The sequence below is a fragment of the Aspergillus sclerotioniger genome (assembly GCF_003184525.1).
Source record: "Aspergillus sclerotioniger CBS 115572 chromosome Unknown BO94scaffold_3, whole genome shotgun sequence".
Classification (NCBI taxonomy): domain Eukaryota; kingdom Fungi; phylum Ascomycota; class Eurotiomycetes; order Eurotiales; family Aspergillaceae; genus Aspergillus; species Aspergillus sclerotioniger.
This window is the reverse complement of record NW_020290993.1, coordinates 1390324-1407446: the sequence shown is the minus strand read 5'-3', so window position 1 is coordinate 1407446 and position 17123 is coordinate 1390324. Positions and strand designations below refer to the sequence as shown.

General features: G+C 48.0%; 8 protein-coding genes across 8 annotated transcripts; 4 read left to right on the top strand and 4 right to left on the bottom strand.

Moving 5' to 3' along the window:
• Positions 1–519: 519 nt before the first annotated feature.
• Positions 520–3171, top strand: BO94DRAFT_581717 (uncharacterized protein; the record flags this gene model as incomplete). Its single annotated transcript, XM_025615424.1, has 4 exons — positions 520–620; positions 675–852; positions 919–1131; positions 1255–3171. The coding sequence occupies 4 exons, from the start codon at positions 520–522 to the stop codon at positions 3169–3171; spliced, it is 2409 nt and encodes an 802-aa protein (XP_025472147.1).
• Positions 3172–3568: 397 nt separating this feature from the next.
• Positions 3569–4228, top strand: BO94DRAFT_581716 (WD40 repeat domain-containing protein; the record flags this gene model as incomplete). Its single annotated transcript, XM_025615423.1, has 1 exon — positions 3569–4228. The coding sequence occupies one exon, from the start codon at positions 3569–3571 to the stop codon at positions 4226–4228; it is 660 nt and encodes a 219-aa protein (XP_025472146.1).
• Positions 4229–4495: 267 nt separating this feature from the next.
• Positions 4496–5299, top strand: BO94DRAFT_581715 (uncharacterized protein; the record flags this gene model as incomplete). Its single annotated transcript, XM_025615422.1, has 1 exon — positions 4496–5299. The coding sequence occupies one exon, from the start codon at positions 4496–4498 to the stop codon at positions 5297–5299; it is 804 nt and encodes a 267-aa protein (XP_025472145.1).
• Positions 5300–6858: 1559 nt separating this feature from the next.
• Positions 6859–8550, bottom strand: BO94DRAFT_226320 (uncharacterized protein). The gene is made up of 6 exons (XM_025606264.1): positions 8270–8550; positions 8134–8199; positions 7977–8081; positions 7542–7920; positions 7421–7495; positions 6859–7352 (listed from the first exon to the last, which is right to left on the bottom strand). Exons 1-6 carry the CDS (start codon positions 8381–8383, stop codon positions 7027–7029), a joined length of 1065 nt encoding a protein of 354 aa, XP_025472144.1. The 5' UTR covers positions 8384–8550; the 3' UTR covers positions 6859–7026.
• A 221-nt stretch (positions 8551–8771) lies between these two features.
• On the top strand, positions 8772–10727 carry BO94DRAFT_531301 (FAD-binding oxidoreductase). Its single transcript, XM_025610871.1, has 6 exons — positions 8772–9095; positions 9158–9554; positions 9605–9695; positions 9746–10076; positions 10125–10330; positions 10377–10727. Exons 1-6 carry the CDS (start codon positions 8872–8874, stop codon positions 10682–10684), a joined length of 1557 nt encoding a protein of 518 aa, XP_025472143.1. The 5' UTR covers positions 8772–8871; the 3' UTR covers positions 10685–10727.
• An 884-nt stretch (positions 10728–11611) lies between these two features.
• BO94DRAFT_571966 (uncharacterized protein) lies at positions 11612–12091 on the bottom strand (the record flags this gene model as incomplete). Its single annotated transcript, XM_025614897.1, has 1 exon — positions 11612–12091. The coding sequence occupies one exon, from the start codon at positions 12089–12091 to the stop codon at positions 11612–11614; it is 480 nt and encodes a 159-aa protein (XP_025472142.1).
• A 1224-nt stretch (positions 12092–13315) lies between these two features.
• Positions 13316–15577, bottom strand: BO94DRAFT_226293 (HET domain-containing protein). Its single transcript, XM_025606263.1, has 2 exons — positions 15399–15577; positions 13316–15327 (listed from the first exon to the last, which is right to left on the bottom strand). The coding sequence occupies exon 2, from the start codon at positions 15123–15125 to the stop codon at positions 13461–13463; it is 1665 nt and encodes a 554-aa protein (XP_025472141.1). The 5' UTR covers positions 15126–15327; positions 15399–15577; the 3' UTR covers positions 13316–13460.
• A 900-nt stretch (positions 15578–16477) lies between these two features.
• On the bottom strand, positions 16478–17018 carry BO94DRAFT_531298 (uncharacterized protein). The gene has a single exon (XM_025610870.1). The coding sequence runs from the start codon at positions 16894–16896 to the stop codon at positions 16579–16581; it is 318 nt and encodes a 105-aa protein (XP_025472140.1). The 5' UTR covers positions 16897–17018; the 3' UTR covers positions 16478–16578.
• Positions 17019–17123: the final 105 nt, after the last annotated feature.

The window sequence follows — 17123 nt, the reverse complement described above, 5'->3', positions numbered from 1 at the left end:
TATAACTGGTACCCAATAACTGCGACTGAGAATTTAGTATTGTGTAGACAGGTCCCTGCATATGCTTGTTTAGATGCATTCTTAGTGATACGATGGCTTCAATTCAACCACGACGTATCTGGATGTTATTTTCACTAATGACTATGTGGATGTATCATCTACTTTTTGAACAATCGAAGGAATACGCACAGCGCGTAAATGTTGGGACAGGCTTGAACCGGTTAGCCCGTCATGTGCCTGGGCGGCAATCTGAATCCGAAGGCGCTGGGAAAAGACAGCTTCATCACCAACTCAAGGCTTCGAAGCAAGGGAGCTTGGATTATTTCCCAGGAGACAAATCCTTACCACTCTGCTTGATAAAACCTGGATCTCTCCCTGGTTTGGTATCTACGATTGGATGAAGTCGAACCGCTTTACTGCAGTTGAGGGTGCCAGTTGTTCCCTCACCTGCAGCCATGGCGGCTATTGTCTACCCCTCTTTTTCAGCCTTGTGCATGGGCAGTGCACATCCACCCCAGCATGATTTCCTACCAGATCGAGGCCACGGTAAGTTCGACAGCGATTGTCCATGACATTGCCTGTCGGGAATTGGACGTCTCCTCAGTGAGCTGCTCGTCATGGTGAGTTTTCACCAACACGCTCCCGCAGGTACCCATGGTGGACCACCATCCCAGGAAGTCGGATGAATCAGCCCGCGGATGGCTATCGCTAAGAGCAAGCTCCTTGTTCCGCCGGATTACGAGCTCACGTACTAGCATAATTGGAACCGGGGACCTCAAGGGAGATTTCTGGGGACCGCTAGGCCTTAACCTTCTTCACGAGCCAGCAGAATCGCGGATAGATTTTGTCTTCGTGCACGGCCTAGGAGGTGAGTCACGGAAAATATGGAGCAAGACCGCTGATTTGAATCACTACTAGCCCAAAAAGTGGCTTCCAAAAGAGCCCTTCTTCGAGCATGTTCGGATTCATTCGTTTGGTTACAATTCGAACTGGCGCGAGCGAGCGACCAGCATCGTTACCATCCATGATTTCGGCCAGGCCCTGCTAGGCGACATTCACACCTCACCTTCATTCGGCGATAGTGCGGATCAGACTCCGATTGTCCTGATAGGACACAGTATGGGAGGCTTGGTGATAAAAAAGGCCCTTCTCCTGGCAAAAGCCAATCCCACCTACAATCGCATCGCAGCGCGGATCCACAGTCTGTTCTTCCTCGCAACGCCCCATAGAGGATCTGATATGGCAAAAATGTAGAGCAATCTGCTGTCACTGGTCCGCGGTAAAGGGTCCAAGCCGTATGTCGAGAGTCTGTTTCCCTATTCGGAGGTCATCCAAACAATCAACGATCAATTCCGTCACACCTACGAAGGCATTCAACTGTGGTCGTTTTTTGAGACACAGCCAACAATTCTTGGGTTGATTGTGGATAAATGGTCAGCAGTTTCGGAACTTCCTGGTGAGCAGATTAGCCACTTAAACGCCGATCATTCCAACGTTTGCAAATTCAATGATCCGACCGACAGTGACTATGGCCGTCTAAGGGATGCATTTACTACAGCTATAAAATCTATCCATGCCCTACAACTTGCCATCAAAGCGTCGCCAGAAACTCATGATCAGGAGGATCTGATGAGAGTTATATCGCGCTTTTTGGGCATTGTTGAGAGCCCAGAGATCGACTACGAGAACAACATCGAGCACCGGACAGATGGCTCTTGTTCATGGTTGATGAAAAAGGAGTCATTTCTACAATGGTTAGACGGGAAACAGCCCCCCAAGTGCTACTGGCTACGTGGAGAACCAGGGTCAGGCAAGTCTATAATTGCTGCATACGTCATCCAGCACCTCAAAGAGTCAAACAAAGACTGTGCCTACTTCTTCTTCAAAGACAACAGCGCAGAGAAGTCTCGTATAGCCAGACTTCTATGTTCTTTGGCCTACCAGATGGCAGCAACAAATCAAGAAATCCGAAAAGGGTTGGTCGAAGTATGTGAAAGCAATGTCACATTTAACCGCAGGGACGAACGTTCCATTTGGCGAACCCTTTTCACTACCAAATTTCTGAGAACACAACTGTCACGGCCTCAATACTGGGTGATTGATGCATTGGATGAGTGCGAAAAGTGCTCTCCCCTTTTCTCATTTCTGGCCAGCGTAGAAGCGAGCTTTCCGCTACTGGTTTTCTTCACCAGTCGCCCTTCTTTAACTATAGAGCGCCTCATCTCGGGCCAGAAAATGCTCACAGTGACCGATGACATCACCCGAGGTGCCTCCCTGTGCGACATCACACTTTTTGTTGAATCCCACTCGGTGCACTTCTTGACTGACAGTGAGCACGAACGTGATGAATTAGTGGAGAATATCATTGCGCGATCCAACGGTAATTTTCTTTGGACAAATCTCATCGTCAACAAGATCTTAGATGCAATCAGTGCAGAACAAGTTCATGATTGCTTAGTTTCCAGTCCAGACGAAATGAGTGAACTTTATGCATCGATTCTTCGCAAAGTCATGGCAATTCCCGAAACACGAGAGATCGCTTGCGGGATACTACGGTGGACGCTCTGTGCTCTTCGTCCTCTTCATGTCGACGAGTTGCAGGAAGCTCTCAAGCTTGATATTGGAAAGAGTCTCAACCAACTTGGAAAGATGGTTGGAAGTATCTGCGGCAACTTGATCATTGTCGATGCCAAGTCATGCGTCATGGTAGCGCATCAGACTGTCCGAGAATACCTCTATAGACAGCACAACAACCTACGGTTTTCTATCGTAGAGACAACCGACCATGCAAGGCTTTTTGAAGTCTGTTTAGCTTACCTGTCTACTCAGGAACTTAGTCCGCCACGTTCTCGACAAACCCGGCCGTCTACAACAAAAGAGTTTCCATTCTCAGAATATGCAATTTTGCATTTTTCCGATCATCTTATACGTGCCTCATCCAGCGACCCAGCCTATTTGATTACACTCAGCACGTTTTTAACGTCGAATGCACTAGCGTGGATTGAAACAGTGGCAAGAACCCAGGACATTGACCCATTAATTCAAGCTGCAAAGAACTTCCGCATGTTTCTAGGGCGTATGGAAAAGTATCAATGTGCTCTCGGGAATGAGATGAGAACCATCACTACATGGACAAATGACATTGCCCATCTGGTTGCCCTTTTTTGGTAAGGCTCTCATTGCCAGTCCTCGGGCCATAAAGTATCTACTCCCTGCAGTTTGCCCAAGAGAATCTGCTATTTCGAAGGCTTCCAGAGCCAGCTTTCGACGTTTGCAGGTGGTGGGACTCTCTCAAGACCAGTGGGATGATAGGCTATGCTGCATCGTAACGCCAGGCGCCCGGTCCCTTTCTGTTGCATGCAAAGGGGGGAAGCTTGCGTTGGGATTATCAACTGGCAAGATATGTATCTATCAAGAGGGGACGTTCCAGGAGCAAACCCAGCTTGACTACGGCGAACCCGTGCGCCGTCTAGGTTTCGCTTCGGTCGATATCTTCTTGGCTTCGGCTGGCCGGAGAAAGATACGCTTTTGAAACACATCGACTGGAGAAGCATTATGGACTGTCCCGATGCAAGACGAAGCAATTGCGCTCAGCTTTTGGAAAAATGACACGGTGCTGTACGTTGCTACAAAAGCCAACGTTGCCTTCATTCTTGATGCAGGGACTGGTGAAGAGCTCGATGTGTTCAAATTCTGTGATTGGGAAGAAGAGGAAATTCGCGAGCATAGGTACCGACGGCCGCCCATCTATGCAGACTTTGCCCCTGCCCTGGGCCTACTTGGTCTTTCCTATCCACACAGGCCTGTGAGCTTTTGGGGTCTTGACGGATATGAATACGAAGGCCAATTTCATCGATCTGGTGCCTTATACCCGGAGCCACTGATTGTCGCATTCGCCTTCAACCCAAACCCTGACATTCAACTGGCTGCAGTTAGCTTTCAGGACGGTGTGACGTTTGTCTTCGACCCCATCAGTCTGACCATACAAGCCACGGCAGATACAAATGCTTCTGTCCTCAGCATCTCTCCAGATGGCACAATCCTGGCGGTCGGAACTGGAAATGGTATCATCAAACTGTATGATTTTAGAACTATGACACTACTCAAGCAAGTCTTTCTGCAGCGGGAGAGTATTCGGGCCTTGGCCTTCAACAGCACCGGTACGCGAGTTTTCGATATCCGGGGCGATTATTGTAACATATGGCAGCCATCGGTTCTGTTCAGATGAGACTCTGTGGATGATGCCGTTGACATCAGTAATAGTGGCCAGGAACATCCAACACTCAACCCAGGCGTCGGATGGGTTGATGATCTAGTGATTGGGGCTATGGCTGCCCACCATGGGGGTGATTATGTATTCTGTGGACGTGAGAACGGCCAGGTTGCTGTCTTTCGAACCAAAACAGGACAGCCACTTCAGGATCTCTTTACCCAGACAGACAATTAGGCAATCAATTTTCTGGCCTGGAATTCAACTCGGAACATCCTTGTTTGTATGGATAGAGGTCGACGCGTTACTGCAAGAAGGATTGTTCAGCAGCAACCCGACCACTTCGAGATCGAAGGTCTAATTCTCGAAAAGGACATGGATTCGTCACCACTACAGGTTCTGGTGAGCCCTGATGGCACCAGGCTACTCATTGCTATGATTGAGAAGCATGCGGTCTGGGACTTGCAGACTGGCCTTCTCGTCAAAGATTACGCCTTTGAAAAGACTAGCTCACCGGGAAAATGGGTGAGCAAACCACAAAGTGACTTGTTAATGTTGATCCAGAAAGCCAGCGTGCACGCCTACAGCTGGACTTCATTCGACCTCTTATCAACGTTTATGTATGAATCGTTCAATGAACACAAGGAAAACGGCAGTACAATCCTTGATACTATCTGCCTACCTCACTGCCGTGACATCTATAACATCTCCTCGAGAACCAGATCCTCCAATTCGACTCCTATCATGCATACCCTGTCGTCCGATCATCATCCTCCACCGGAGAATCAATTCTCTTCACATCACACATGTTACGAGAGGACCATTGAAGACTACAAATACACCTTGGGTATACACAAGGAAAGGCTTATCTTCCTCCAGCAGAGTGGATGGGTCTGCTCAATCAACCTTGAGACTGCTGCTACAGACAAGTTCTATACACGGCACTTCTATGTACCTCTTCCTTGGCACAGTGCTGGCGTGAACGCCCCTGCTACAATCACACCACAAGGAACTGTCATTCTATCTGTGAGACATGAGATTGCTGTCTTTCACAACGGATTGGATTACGAGGAGCAAGTACCTATATAGATTTGTCACATGTTGAATTGGATTTGCTTTGTGTTTGGATGTGTGAGTTGAGATTGCAATTTACGTAACTTGTTCTAGTCCCTGTCCATCTAAAGTCAACTAATCTGAATAAATCTCGATTTACATATCTACAGGCAAATTACATGAAGACATTACTCTCCTGGCCCCGTTCATATTTCTCTCCGTTATGAAAAGCCGAGGTCTGTTCCTCAGGCCAGTCATCAAACCGACTCGCAACCCCTGTCCCACCCTCCTCTTCAAAAGATCGCCTCCACCAGAGAATATTTCCCAACCAATCTGCAACGCAACCCCAGGGGACTACATCCACCCCATTCCGATCATCAGTGATACCCGGTGACAGAACCCGCGTAAATCTCCGTATAGGCTCCATAATAGGTTAAGCTTACAAACTGCCAGTAAAGAACCTAGTTCAGAATATGCTAATACGTACCGCAAAACAGTGCAATAAAAAGCTCCCATGACGTTGAATCCCAGAACGAAGATTCCCAGAATTGAAAGACTATTCCTGTCAGCCTACACAATTCATCAATAGCAGAGTAAAAGGGTCGCTCATGTGATACAGAACCTTGAATTCCCCATGGCGCTTGGTCCATTCCAAGCCCGGAATCCTATTAGTCGCCTTGCTTTGGATGTAGGTATATCTCTGGCTCGATATCGAGCTATCATATTCATATGCCCTCTCTGAGCTTTCTGGGATCATTGTCCCTTGGGACTAAAACCATGTGAAGTATCTAAGCAGTCTGTTTGCCAACTCGATTACAAGCCATGGCTAGGCGCTAGGCGAAACTTGTATTCCAAACAAAGTATTGGGGTAGAGGTGATTGAGATGTATAGGAGATTCTCTGATATGTCCTACATGGAAGTAATTTGAGGATGTATTTCTCTGGAATGGCATCATTTCCTGTTATGAAGATATATAAGATTCGGGGCAAAGCAGGTACAATATAAAGTAATGATCCTGCAGCTCATCGGCAATAAGCGCCAAGAATGCAGCATCATCCCAGAGGGGTCTTTAATATATCGTCGAGAGATATTGATGCATTGACCACCTCTTATGTGGCTTACGGTTTCATTTCAATGTAATCAGTCGAGTGGGCTGCAGATTGTAGGTATGGGCAGCAAAAAGGATGCATGTAGATGGTTGTTGTTGTCATTATTTTGAGAACACCGACGACAGTCGCCAAGTGATGAACGATATGATACTCTTGTCCCGAGATCGAAGAGAAGACAAATTGAAATAAATTGAAATGTCCAATTGTCGAAGAACTTTTTACAATTCAATCCGAAAAAAAAAAAACCAAAGGCAGCATTCAGGAAACATCCATCCACGATGACAAAGCTTATTAGAGGATAATGGTACACAGTGAACATCCGAAATCCGGGCCCGGAACACGGATGTTGGCAAAGAATTTAGGCGCCGAGGCCAAGTCTAGAACTAATTAGGAAAAAGCAGATTGTTTCATTCTCACTCCCTCACAGAGACCGGCATTTATTTTGGCCCCAGGATGGGCGCCGTTGGGGAAACGGTCGGGCTTAGCGTCGGGGCAAGGGTGGAGCAGCCCTCATTTTGACAAGTCGATGAGCCGTTGGTCGCAACGTTCTGCAGGTATCCGGCGGCGCATCGGGGTGAAGAACCTTATTGTGTATGACAGAATTGAGAATAATATATTTCTAGAAAGGAAATAAGAAATTCGGTGTAGACCGGTCTAGGAGCTCTGAGTCGTTGCGGCGGGAAAAGCTTTGGTGGTGGTGGGCAATTCCCCTTGGCCGTAGATCGGGGCGATAAGCTCTTGGCTGCTATCTGCCGTCTCGAAAATCCTGTTGATCTCCGTTTGTTTGGTTATCCCCTTCCCCCAGCCTTTATGAAATCCGAGCTCGAGGTTGGTCGAGCGACTGCCGGTGAAGGAGGAGGTATTTCGTGACCACTGCGAGGGCCGGAGCCGGACGAGCTTGCGGAGGGATGAAAGAGAACCAGACATAAGCCCAAGGTTGAATTCAACTTCCATCCAAATGAGGGAATTGGCAGCCGCGTCTGTAGTTTGGTGAGCATTGGTTGGCTGGATGGGAATTTCGTAGAACAGCTGGCATGGCAGTACTAACAGGTATAATCTGTTTCATCTGTGGCATAGGTTAGGGTGCTAAATCGGACGAGTGCGGCGATACACGCGGTAAATCCTGTTTGTGGTTAGCCTTTACTTCCTGCAGGTGGTGTCGGGCATACCTATGCAAAACAGCCCCAGAATCATCACTCGTCGTGCACGTGGCATTTGAAGCTGCCACACGCGACGGATTGGAAGCGCAAGAATGATCACATCTACCACGAACATGATAACACCCTGCATCATAAGAATTGCAAACGATGTATTCACCGAATAGCATTTGGCATCGGTGATGGTCTTGTCGAAGCCGGCGCGGAAAGGACGACACTGGAACGCGAGAGCAAGAGTGCCGGAGGTTGTAAAGACTACCACAAACCCCAGTATACATTTTCCGGCAATGGTGATACCGCGGGTGGGAAAGAGGCGCATGATGAAAAGGACGAGACTTGTCTTGACTGCCGCAGCGACAGGGAGATAGCAGCACAGAGCAGCGTAGTAGATCTGGCATCGCCTGTGGTCTTAGTCGCTATTCATGATTTCCCAGCGAACCGACGTACCTTCCACCAAACCAATATATCTGCTGCCGGAACATTCTTCGTTCTAACCCCGAGGCCGTAGTAGGTGATAGTATATGCGATAGCCGAAAATCCGTTCACCATGATCTGTGCCAACTCAGCAAGATGCAATATTGCTAGGTTCACTGGAGATACTGACGAGCGCAACCATCACCATCCAATCGTCTAGACCCCATGATCGCAAGACGAACTTCCGCATATAAAGCTATTAAGGCACGCATCACATGAGCCGGGTTCTTCTCCTGCCGACGTGCAAAGCATTGATTCAGACATACCCGGAGACCGCAGACCAGCGTAGTCGGAATCGCCAGGATGAGCACAATGATGCGGACCGTAACGGTCATTGGAGGCGTCCCTCCAGCATCCCGTGCTATAACCGTCCAGTCCATGGCGTAACGTATGGCCCACACCACCGATAAAGTGTTCAGAGGTAGCGTACGGAAGACGGAGTCCTAGCTGTCAGTATCCGGAACCCGGAAGCACAACAGGGGAAACGTCTCGTAGATTAAAGCCATTCCCTCGGCAGGTGGTCGGGCGATGAATCAAGTTTCTCCATCACGAAGGATTCGAATCCCTGCCATCTGGCTGGACAGGTGCGACGCAAGGGACAGACGGCGGAGAATAGCGTGGCGGCCTAAGCGACTAGGGCTGTTCTGGACCCGCCTGTCATGATAACGGACGGCTGGCCATTTGGTCCAGTGCGCCGGCCCGCGCCCTCAGCGGATGAGTATTTATTGCCCCGGGTGGAGACTGAGTCCTCTTCGTTGCTTTTTCTTGGGTAGCCTTCTTTTCTGGCTTTGTTACTGTCCTTTTTTTGAGATACCTATCTCAAATTCTCAATCGCACCCCTGTCATTCTAGCTTGCGTGCTAACCACAATGAGTGGCTCCCCAGTCGTTGCAGCGATCGTCCAGGACGCGAAGGTCGACACTGTCAGGACGGTGGAAGCTGAGACCCTTTTGTCGGAGTATGCGGCACTATCGGAGGGCGATAAACGCAGTCAGCGGGCTTCCTTTGTGACTCGAATCTTCCCTCTCTTCTTTGGCCAAAATGCAATCCTGGCGACGTCGAGCGAATATGAAGATCAGCGTCAAGTGCCCTGGTAAGTCAATAGTCAATTGCTCCGTACGCGACGATCACAGGTAGCTAAGCCTTTCATCCCAGGTCAATAAACTGTTGGCTCCAACCACTGGTTCTGGTGACCCCAACATCCGCACAACAAGTCGCAACAGCTCTGGCCCTCTGTCGTTTCTTTAGCATCCCTTTCTCGGTTCGCGGAGGAGGCCACCTCCAAAATCCGGGATTCAATAGTAACAACGGCGGAGTGGTCATCTCATTGAGCAAATTCAATCATGTCAAGCTTTCTGACGACAAATCTACCGCCGATGTCGGGCTTGGACTGCGATGGCTCGATGTGTACAAGGCGCTTGACCCACATGGTCTGGCAGTCGCAGGAGGTCGGATTCCCACGGTTGGCGTGCCCGGTCTGCTCCTGGGAGGAGGAATTTCCTTCCAAAATAGCCAGTACGGAGTGGGCGCAATGGGGGTGTCAAATTATGAGGTAGGTTCCCATGTACTAGTGCCAATTCTGCTGTTCTGACCAGGTTCCAGGTTGTTCTTGCAGACTCGAGCATTGTCAATGCCAATGCGCAGGAGAATACGGACTTGTTCTGGGCTCTTAAAGGCGGCGGTCCTAATTTTGGTAAGTTCAGCCACTTTTGGGGGACATCATATGATAACCATGGCATTTAGGAATCGTGACCAAAATGGATTTGGTGACTGTACCTACCGTGTCCTGGGCTGAAGCTCGGATCTACCCTCCAACGGCGTACCCTGAGCTCGTCAAAGGCCTCATGAAGTACCACGAGGCAATTGAAACCGACAACAAGGCGTCTCTCGTCTGGCATGGGACCAGCCAAGCAATTCTTCTTGTCTTCTTCTACTGTGCCCCTGTCGAAAAGCCAGCCGCATTCCAGTCATTCTATGATATCCCATTCGCGATGAGCTTTGTGCCTCCAGGCACTCGGTCCATCTATGAGCTTGTCCAGGCGGTTGCCTCCGTCATCACATCAGAGACTCTGCAGTAGGTCAAAGAAATCTGCAAGTAGAATCCGTGCTAACAGATTGACAGTCACGAGTTCCGGACCATGTCCAGTCTGCCATGCTTGGAGTTGTACGAAGCGACCGAGAAAGTCCGCCGGGAACAAGAGGAGGCTTTGAGCGACGTTGAAGGACTTGTCCTGACCAACGTGTTCCAACCCATGTCCTCCTCGGCCATGAAGCAGAGTCAGAAAAACGGCGGAACGCCACTTGGATTAGAGCCAGTGGGCCAGCAATGTATGTTGCTCTCTTCTGAGTGTATGTCCTAAGACTAACAGAATAGGGTTTCTGTCCATGGCCGACTGGAAGAATGCGAAGGATGAAGACCGTGTCCGCGAGGCGACTCGGAAGATTGTGGATGTTGCCGAAGCGACGGCAAAGCAGGCGGGCGCCTATCTTCCGTATCGATACTCCAACTATTCCTCTCGCGACCAAGACCCGCTGTCAAGCTATGGGGTTGACAATGTTGCGAAGCTCAACCAGATTGCTGCGAAATATGATCCTGAGGGGGTTTTCCAGAAGTTGCAGAACGGTGGGTGGCTGCTCTCTAAGGCTGGGACTGGTCGGCGTAAAGGGCTTGGGGTGTTGTAAATATTGTACTGATAGCGTTACGAATTGAATGCACATTATTGGAAAGTCAATTTGAGATAAGCGTGGTGTTCAAGAGTCGCCTGGTGTTTCGCTCACCCATCAAATTTGCAAGGAGGGGAGGATACAGATGATCTGACGGATAGTGGGAGAAGTGAGACATGACCGGTTAAACCCGCAGGCGATTTGGAGCTCAGTCACGTGGAATTATACCCCGACCCGGACCGCGAGCCTTGCCAGTTGCCACAAACAATTTAGGCCTACGGGTATTGGGGATAGACGCTGAAAGGAGGGAGCCTGGTGAGCAATGGGCTGATCAGTTGTATAGGGAGGCACACTGGCCAGGCTACAACCACACTTTCCACCTTCTCTGCCTGTGTAACTAGGCATTATCCTATACAGAAGTCTGATTATCTATATAGCCTGTGAAATAAAGGCACTTCTCCAAGGTATTTCATAGAGTATCTCATATAGTGCTCTATGAGTGCCTCTGGCACTCATATAGCATTACCACAACGAGTGCATGTTGGAGATATAGAGTAAACAGGTCAGAGTTTGTGATATTTGAGCTGCTTTGAATGCAACAATGCCTATGTATAAAGTGATGACGCTATATGAGAAGGAGGGTTCCTGACAGCATGCAATATTGGGGACTCGGCGGCGTACAATATCAGGATACTATCAACGTACGATGTAGGGGTTCTATTCTCAAGCACATAAATCTGGGTCCCAAGTACACATCATATGAGGGTACCTGTCAAATGAACGCTGAAATATCCTCAAAAAAGTGCTTCTCGCCTTTCTCAAACTGTCTCCAGACCTTATTCAACTCTTTCTTCACTTCCTCTGACGGGTATTTGGCCATTTTAGAGCTTATTCCAGTGATGATTCGAATAAGATTCTCAGTTCCTCCTCGACCACAGCATCAATTCATTCTGCTTTTCCCCCGAGGGCTTCTCCAATGTTTGTGCTAGGTTTCAGCAAACGGGACGCCTTCCAAGTTTCCGTGATCTTATACTCCAAAGGATGCCCGTTAGACAAGCAAGCCTGTCCTCTCACGATTGGCTTTGCGAAGATCCTCCAGAATTTCACTTGTCCTTCCCCAGTGTTGGTCGCCATATGCACCACGGGGATATCCATACTGTCAGAGCTTTTCACCATATGAAGCTGTGGAATAAGTGGGTGCGCTGTCAACACGTTTCCTGCTCTCAGTGTAAGTGAGATTGTCTTTCCAGCAAACCCATCCTCATTCATAACGCGGCGGGCCTCTTCGGGGATAAAGAATATACTTGGACCCTGAGACGTGAAGCCTTTGTCTTGTAATTCCCCGTAATATACTCTGTTCTCTTCTGCGAAAAGTGAGTCTCCCACTTTCCACTCTCGTTTGCTGTCATTTTTGCAATGAAACATAGTTTAAAATTATCTTGGTCTTGTCCATTCCTTCCCCTGATCTCACTGTGATCGCTCTCCATTAGGGACGTGGTTTTTTCTGGCCTTGGCCGTAAAATATCGGATGGGTTCCGGATAAGAAAAGAGTTCATACTCATCAATTGAGCATAACAACGTAGATATCAGGTAAGCCTTGACATCCTGTCATGTTCCTCTCAGCATAGCCTGTCTATCACGTACCTTAAGATCGACACAGTTGGCCTGACAGCGACAGATGACAAGTAATCACCAGATCAGCAGATTTTAGCTCGCATTTATCTCAGGATATTTCCCGCTCCACGTATGCAGTGCTAGCGAACAACATGCGAAGGAAACCCGAAATCAGTACCTGGGCCCCGATTGCTTTTAGGAAGAGAATGCGCAATGACTCCGAATCTTGTTTCGTCAACAATTTCGTGGGTTAATCTGTCTTGTACTAAGCTCTGCGCCAGTATAAACAGTGCTACTGTCGTCGGTATAAGACGACCCGATATCGGGGACATCGCATGACACCAACCAATTCGGTCTATTGAGTGCGAGGTGACAACTCTCGATAGGGATTTGTGATGGATTTTGAGAAGTCTCTTGTTGCTTTTTGTCATTTTCAGCTCTCTTTTAGCCCGCAAAAATGTCCTTTTACCAGCGCCTCACTCCATTCCATCGGCTCCTATTCATGTTAGCGTTTCAGAGCTCTCTCGTCTTTGTTTGGCGGACATACGTAGTATCCAACAGTCAGGATTCTCTGCCTCCGGGCAGCGATACAGATTTGTGCCGCATCAATCATAGCTGGGTATGAATATGTGTCTGCTTTTGAGCCATATGATTCCCATTTGAGGAGATTGTTGCGAGAGGATTGTCGGTTTGGACAAAATGCCACCTATTTATCCTTCCCAGAAATGTATCACTACTATGCATTCACACTTTGTCGACCAGCATTCAATTCTCAAATGGTCCTTGATATTGACAACAAGGACATTCATCTAAGGGGGTCCTCAACTTTAGGTGAAAACCTAACTTCAATTACAGACACTGTCTTTCACTGGCTCATCGACAAGCGATGAATTGAGTATCTGATCCAACAAATGCAGAAGAGAATACGTCTTCTCTCACGCCTATTACAGGCCTCTTTGATCACCCTCGTCTCCTATAGCCACCTTCTCTGGCTTATGTATATCCGATTGTCCAGCGTATTGAAGCATACCGTTTGTAGTGTGTGCTTGGATTAGTAGAGCATAAAAAATTAGTTTTCCTATCTCACATTCATCAAATTATATCAATAATGTATAGTTTGTGTCTGTGACATCTATCTACCAAAGTAAATATGATGAAACAAAGATTTGGCATACCTCATCTATCCCAGAATGAAAGTCTGAAACTTAGGTTTCGATTTAATCCAATTTTTCAGGGTTGCTTTTCCAAGTGCAACGCGCCTGCTAATACCAATTTTTGTGTCGACAACCATCAAATTAATTTCGGGAGAACAACCACGTTCAAACATGGGGTAATCAGTGGAAATCCCCTCCGACTCTGTGATGCCAGTTAGCTGCGTTTTGCCAAATATATCTGGGCAATCACCTTTAGGGAGGTCAGTTACGTTATAGGACATTGAAAGGGCCAGGACATCAAACTCGGCACCATTCTTCCCGTGCGGAATAAGATCGATTTGTTCCCAATTGGTTGTATTCACTGGCACCAAAGCTATAATGTCACCATGTGCATTTTGGAGTCTGGCTTCATTCAAATAACCTGTAGAGACTTTCAACAACCTAAGGCGCTGTGACTGGGTGTAAACCAGGATACACCCGTCTTGACAAGCTTGTTGAATGTGAAGTGGGAATCTTGCCTCTTGGTCACTAGCATTCAGCAAGCCGCCGGGCATACCTTGGGCTTCATCATGCATGCTGGCGAGAGACTTCAAGAAAGTATCACTCTTTTTCGACGTGAAAGGTTTTAAGTCTTCGGGCAGGGTTCCAGGAAAACACCCATTTTTCCAGGCCGTTAACACTGCGTGTCGAGGTAGTTTTCCATACTGGTCATTGTACTCAGCAATATTTGGCTCCGTAGATGGATTGGGTAAAATCATCAGTTCTTTTGACCCATCCCTGGATGGTGGGATAGCCCATTGCCCCAATGATGTAAACCCGTTTCTTGAGAAATAGTATGCGATGACATTATTGATAGAGGACCATGACCACGACGGAAACACATTTGGCTCATGTGGGCATCGCACAGGATATTTTCCCTTAGCTGTTTGCCAAAGGAGACCCCAGCTAAATTGTTTGAATGGAATCCCGTAATAATGCTGGTCCCCATATGCCATGTGTAGAATGCCCACGAATGCATTCATTATGTCGGACTCATAAGTAAGATCTCTTGTCGTATATTCCGTCACGAGAGACTTATATGAGGATAAATCGATTTGGGCGGCTAAAATTCCAAGCTCCAGTTCCTCACCCTCCTCACTCTGGGCGGCGGTCAGTCTGCCGTGGCACTGGTAGAAAACCCCGGGGTCTGTGAAAATCAAAAGCTTTGGTGAAAGCGTTGCCTCCTGAAACGTCCACCCCCGGCTTCGCCACTTTGAGCGGATGACAAGATAACCGTATGGGTCATGATTTTCGAACAGGTATATCCCCTGCACTTCGCCCGTCCATTGCGGAGATCTCTTCCGCCCATCTGTCCCAGGAAGCCCATAATTGGCGTCACTCCCCGCCATGGCCACCAGGGTTACATATGACTGGCTGTAAATGGTTCCCATGGCGTTGAGCTGAGTCGATTTCTCGCTCAACTCATCTTGCACTATACAAAGACGGTCAACCCAGAGAAATGGAATCTGCAAGTGGCAACAAGCATCAATTGCATCGTTGATTGTTGCCATTAAGCCTCTTTCAGCGGTTAACGATCCTTCTCTGCCAAGATCATTGATATTCGCTCTGGTTGCCTGTAAGGAATCTTGATTCTTTCCCATACGTAACTTAGAGTGGCATATCTGCAAGGCTGGGAAGCCAGTACCACACATCTTCTCTCGGTGTCGATGACACGAAAATCATGCACCGGTAACCGATACGAATTACGACGACATGGTTTTACATGTGCATCGCCACTATCACATTTTTCAAGCCATGCTGAAACTGTCTCCCATTTCACCTGAGGTAGTGGGCTCTGTAGGGATTGTAGATCAGGTCCCCATTGTGCATCCATTGTTCCGACAAAGCTTTTTTCTATAAAAAATGATATCAGTCTCACTTGATTGAACATTAACGTTTCGAGGACAACCGAGAGAAAATCATACCTTCGATCCAATTTGATCGAGAGCATTTAATGGACAGTCTAATCCCCACGTCATATTTCACTCCTGCGATGGCTCCGATTTCCACCGCAACTCTTAAACTTACTCTACTGTTCGACGACAATCCAGTCTGTTTAGCCATCAAAGATGCGTAGGGGGCAAATATCCGGCAGGTTTGACAGTCTGCCGAGCGGTCTTGAATTTCTTGCACGGTTCCCATATAAAATGTATACGGTGACTCAAATATCTTTAGGAGGCCTTTCAAACGCGTGGGCCCTTGAAGAACACATCTGACATAGTGTCCTAGCCTCATGTGCTTACACACCAGACAAAGTGAACCTGTGGGAATATCCAAGCACCCCAGGCAATCCTCATGAAATAGCTTCGAGGGAGTAAGGCCGGATGGTCTGTATCTCGAGAACTCACTGGCAGTTACTTCGCATAGCGAGCATGTTTCCTCATTTGGTTCTTCATCAGTACTTGAGGTCTCGAAAAGATCGGCTGTTGAACATGGCGCCGTCCGATCGCACATCAGCCCGGTCGTCTTAGCGATAGCTGATTCCTTCAGGTCCATCGTAGTGCAAATGTGCTCTGCTTTGGATGATTTATGGTAGGACAAGCCAGAGAAAATATGATGTCTGTAGAAAGATGGTTGGAACTTGGATGTCACTCGACTGGTAGGCGTTAGGTGGAGGCGCTGAGGCTGATCGATACCCAATTAAGCGCCCATCTGTCAGGCCTATTCCCTCGACCAATCATTGAGCAGACCTACTCTTCTCCAACAGATTAATAAGATTGATTAAGATGCTGGTTCTGGGCCATGAATAAGGGATTCAGAAGCTCTATTGTCATCCAGAAGCTATTCCTACTGAACAACAATCCCCCAATACGACAACATCTTAAATCGCACCACTACTGCTACCTCGGAATAACTATAAAACATGAACCTGATTCCATCAGTACCCCGACCAGCCAAGTCATTATATATCCAAGCGTTACATGTCTCCATTACAAATGACCCCGCTGATAACGCAAGAATATATACACCGATGTCCCCACGTATATGCCAACACTCATCCAGCCACATAATTTACCAAAAAAGCTAACCCTCAAAATCCTTCACCAACCTTCTAAAATTATCATGAGCACCATCCCCCAAACCACCAAAATATACACCCTACATTCAGTCCCGCATGGGAAACACCTCAAACGACCTAAAGCCCTGTCCCAGAGTCCAACATCCCGAACCCCCAGCAGTATGGAAGTCATCGCAGGCACCTCCACTCGATCCCATAAACCCCCATCCGTCGGGGAGCTCAGCCTTGATAGACATAATCGTGGGGTCGAATGTTTCGAGCGAGTAGCACCCGTAATCCTGGTCTCCGGAGTATTCGAATCTGTACTCGGTGCAGCTGGTATCGGTGTAGAGAGATATGTTCCAGTTTTGGGCGAGGGATGTGGCGGTCAAAGTGGCGATGGGGAGGAGGGTGAGGAGGCGCATGGTGGTGGTTTCTTAACTTGGGGTCTTTGGGGGGAGAATAAGGAAGTAATGCTTTGTGAGCTTTCTTTGGGTTGATTGATTTGAGGAGAGATGCTGAGTGAATGGAGACGCTTTATATACTGTCTCTGGCCTGGTGACCATGGCAGTGGAAAGACTTGTTTCTGGATGAACCTGCATGTCTGACATGGGATCCCCATATACGTCCGTAAGGCGTCCAGTTGTTTAGC

Excerpts from the sequence above, each read along its gene's own strand:
- BO94DRAFT_226293 (XM_025606263.1), bottom strand. The coding sequence starts at position 15,125 with ATGTGTGGTACTGGCTTCCCAGCCTTGCAGATATGCCACTCTAAGTTA.
- BO94DRAFT_531301 (XM_025610871.1), top strand. The coding sequence starts at position 8,872 with ATGAGTGGCTCCCCAGTCGTTGCAGCGATCGTCCAGGACGCGAAGGTC. Across the intron at positions 9,696-9,745 it reads AGGCGGCGGTCCTAATTTTG|GAATCGTGACCAAAATGGAT; the intron begins GTAAGTTCAGCC and ends CATGGCATTTAG. Across the intron at positions 10,331-10,376 it reads AGAGCCAGTGGGCCAGCAAT|GGTTTCTGTCCATGGCCGAC; the intron begins GTATGTTGCTCT and ends CTAACAGAATAG.
- BO94DRAFT_531298 (XM_025610870.1), bottom strand. The coding sequence starts at position 16,896 with ATGCGCCTCCTCACCCTCCTCCCCATCGCCACTTTGACCGCCACATCC.
- BO94DRAFT_226320 (XM_025606264.1), bottom strand. The coding sequence starts at position 8,383 with ATGGACTGGACGGTTATAGCACGGGATGCTGGAGGGACGCCTCCAATG. Across the intron at positions 7,921-7,976 it reads ATATATTGGTTTGGTGGAAG|ATCTACTACGCTGCTCTGTG; the intron begins GTACGTCGGTTC and ends AGGCGATGCCAG. Across the intron at positions 7,496-7,541 it reads TCTGGGGCTGTTTTGCATAG|GATTTACCGCGTGTATCGCC; the intron begins GTATGCCCGACA and ends AACCACAAACAG.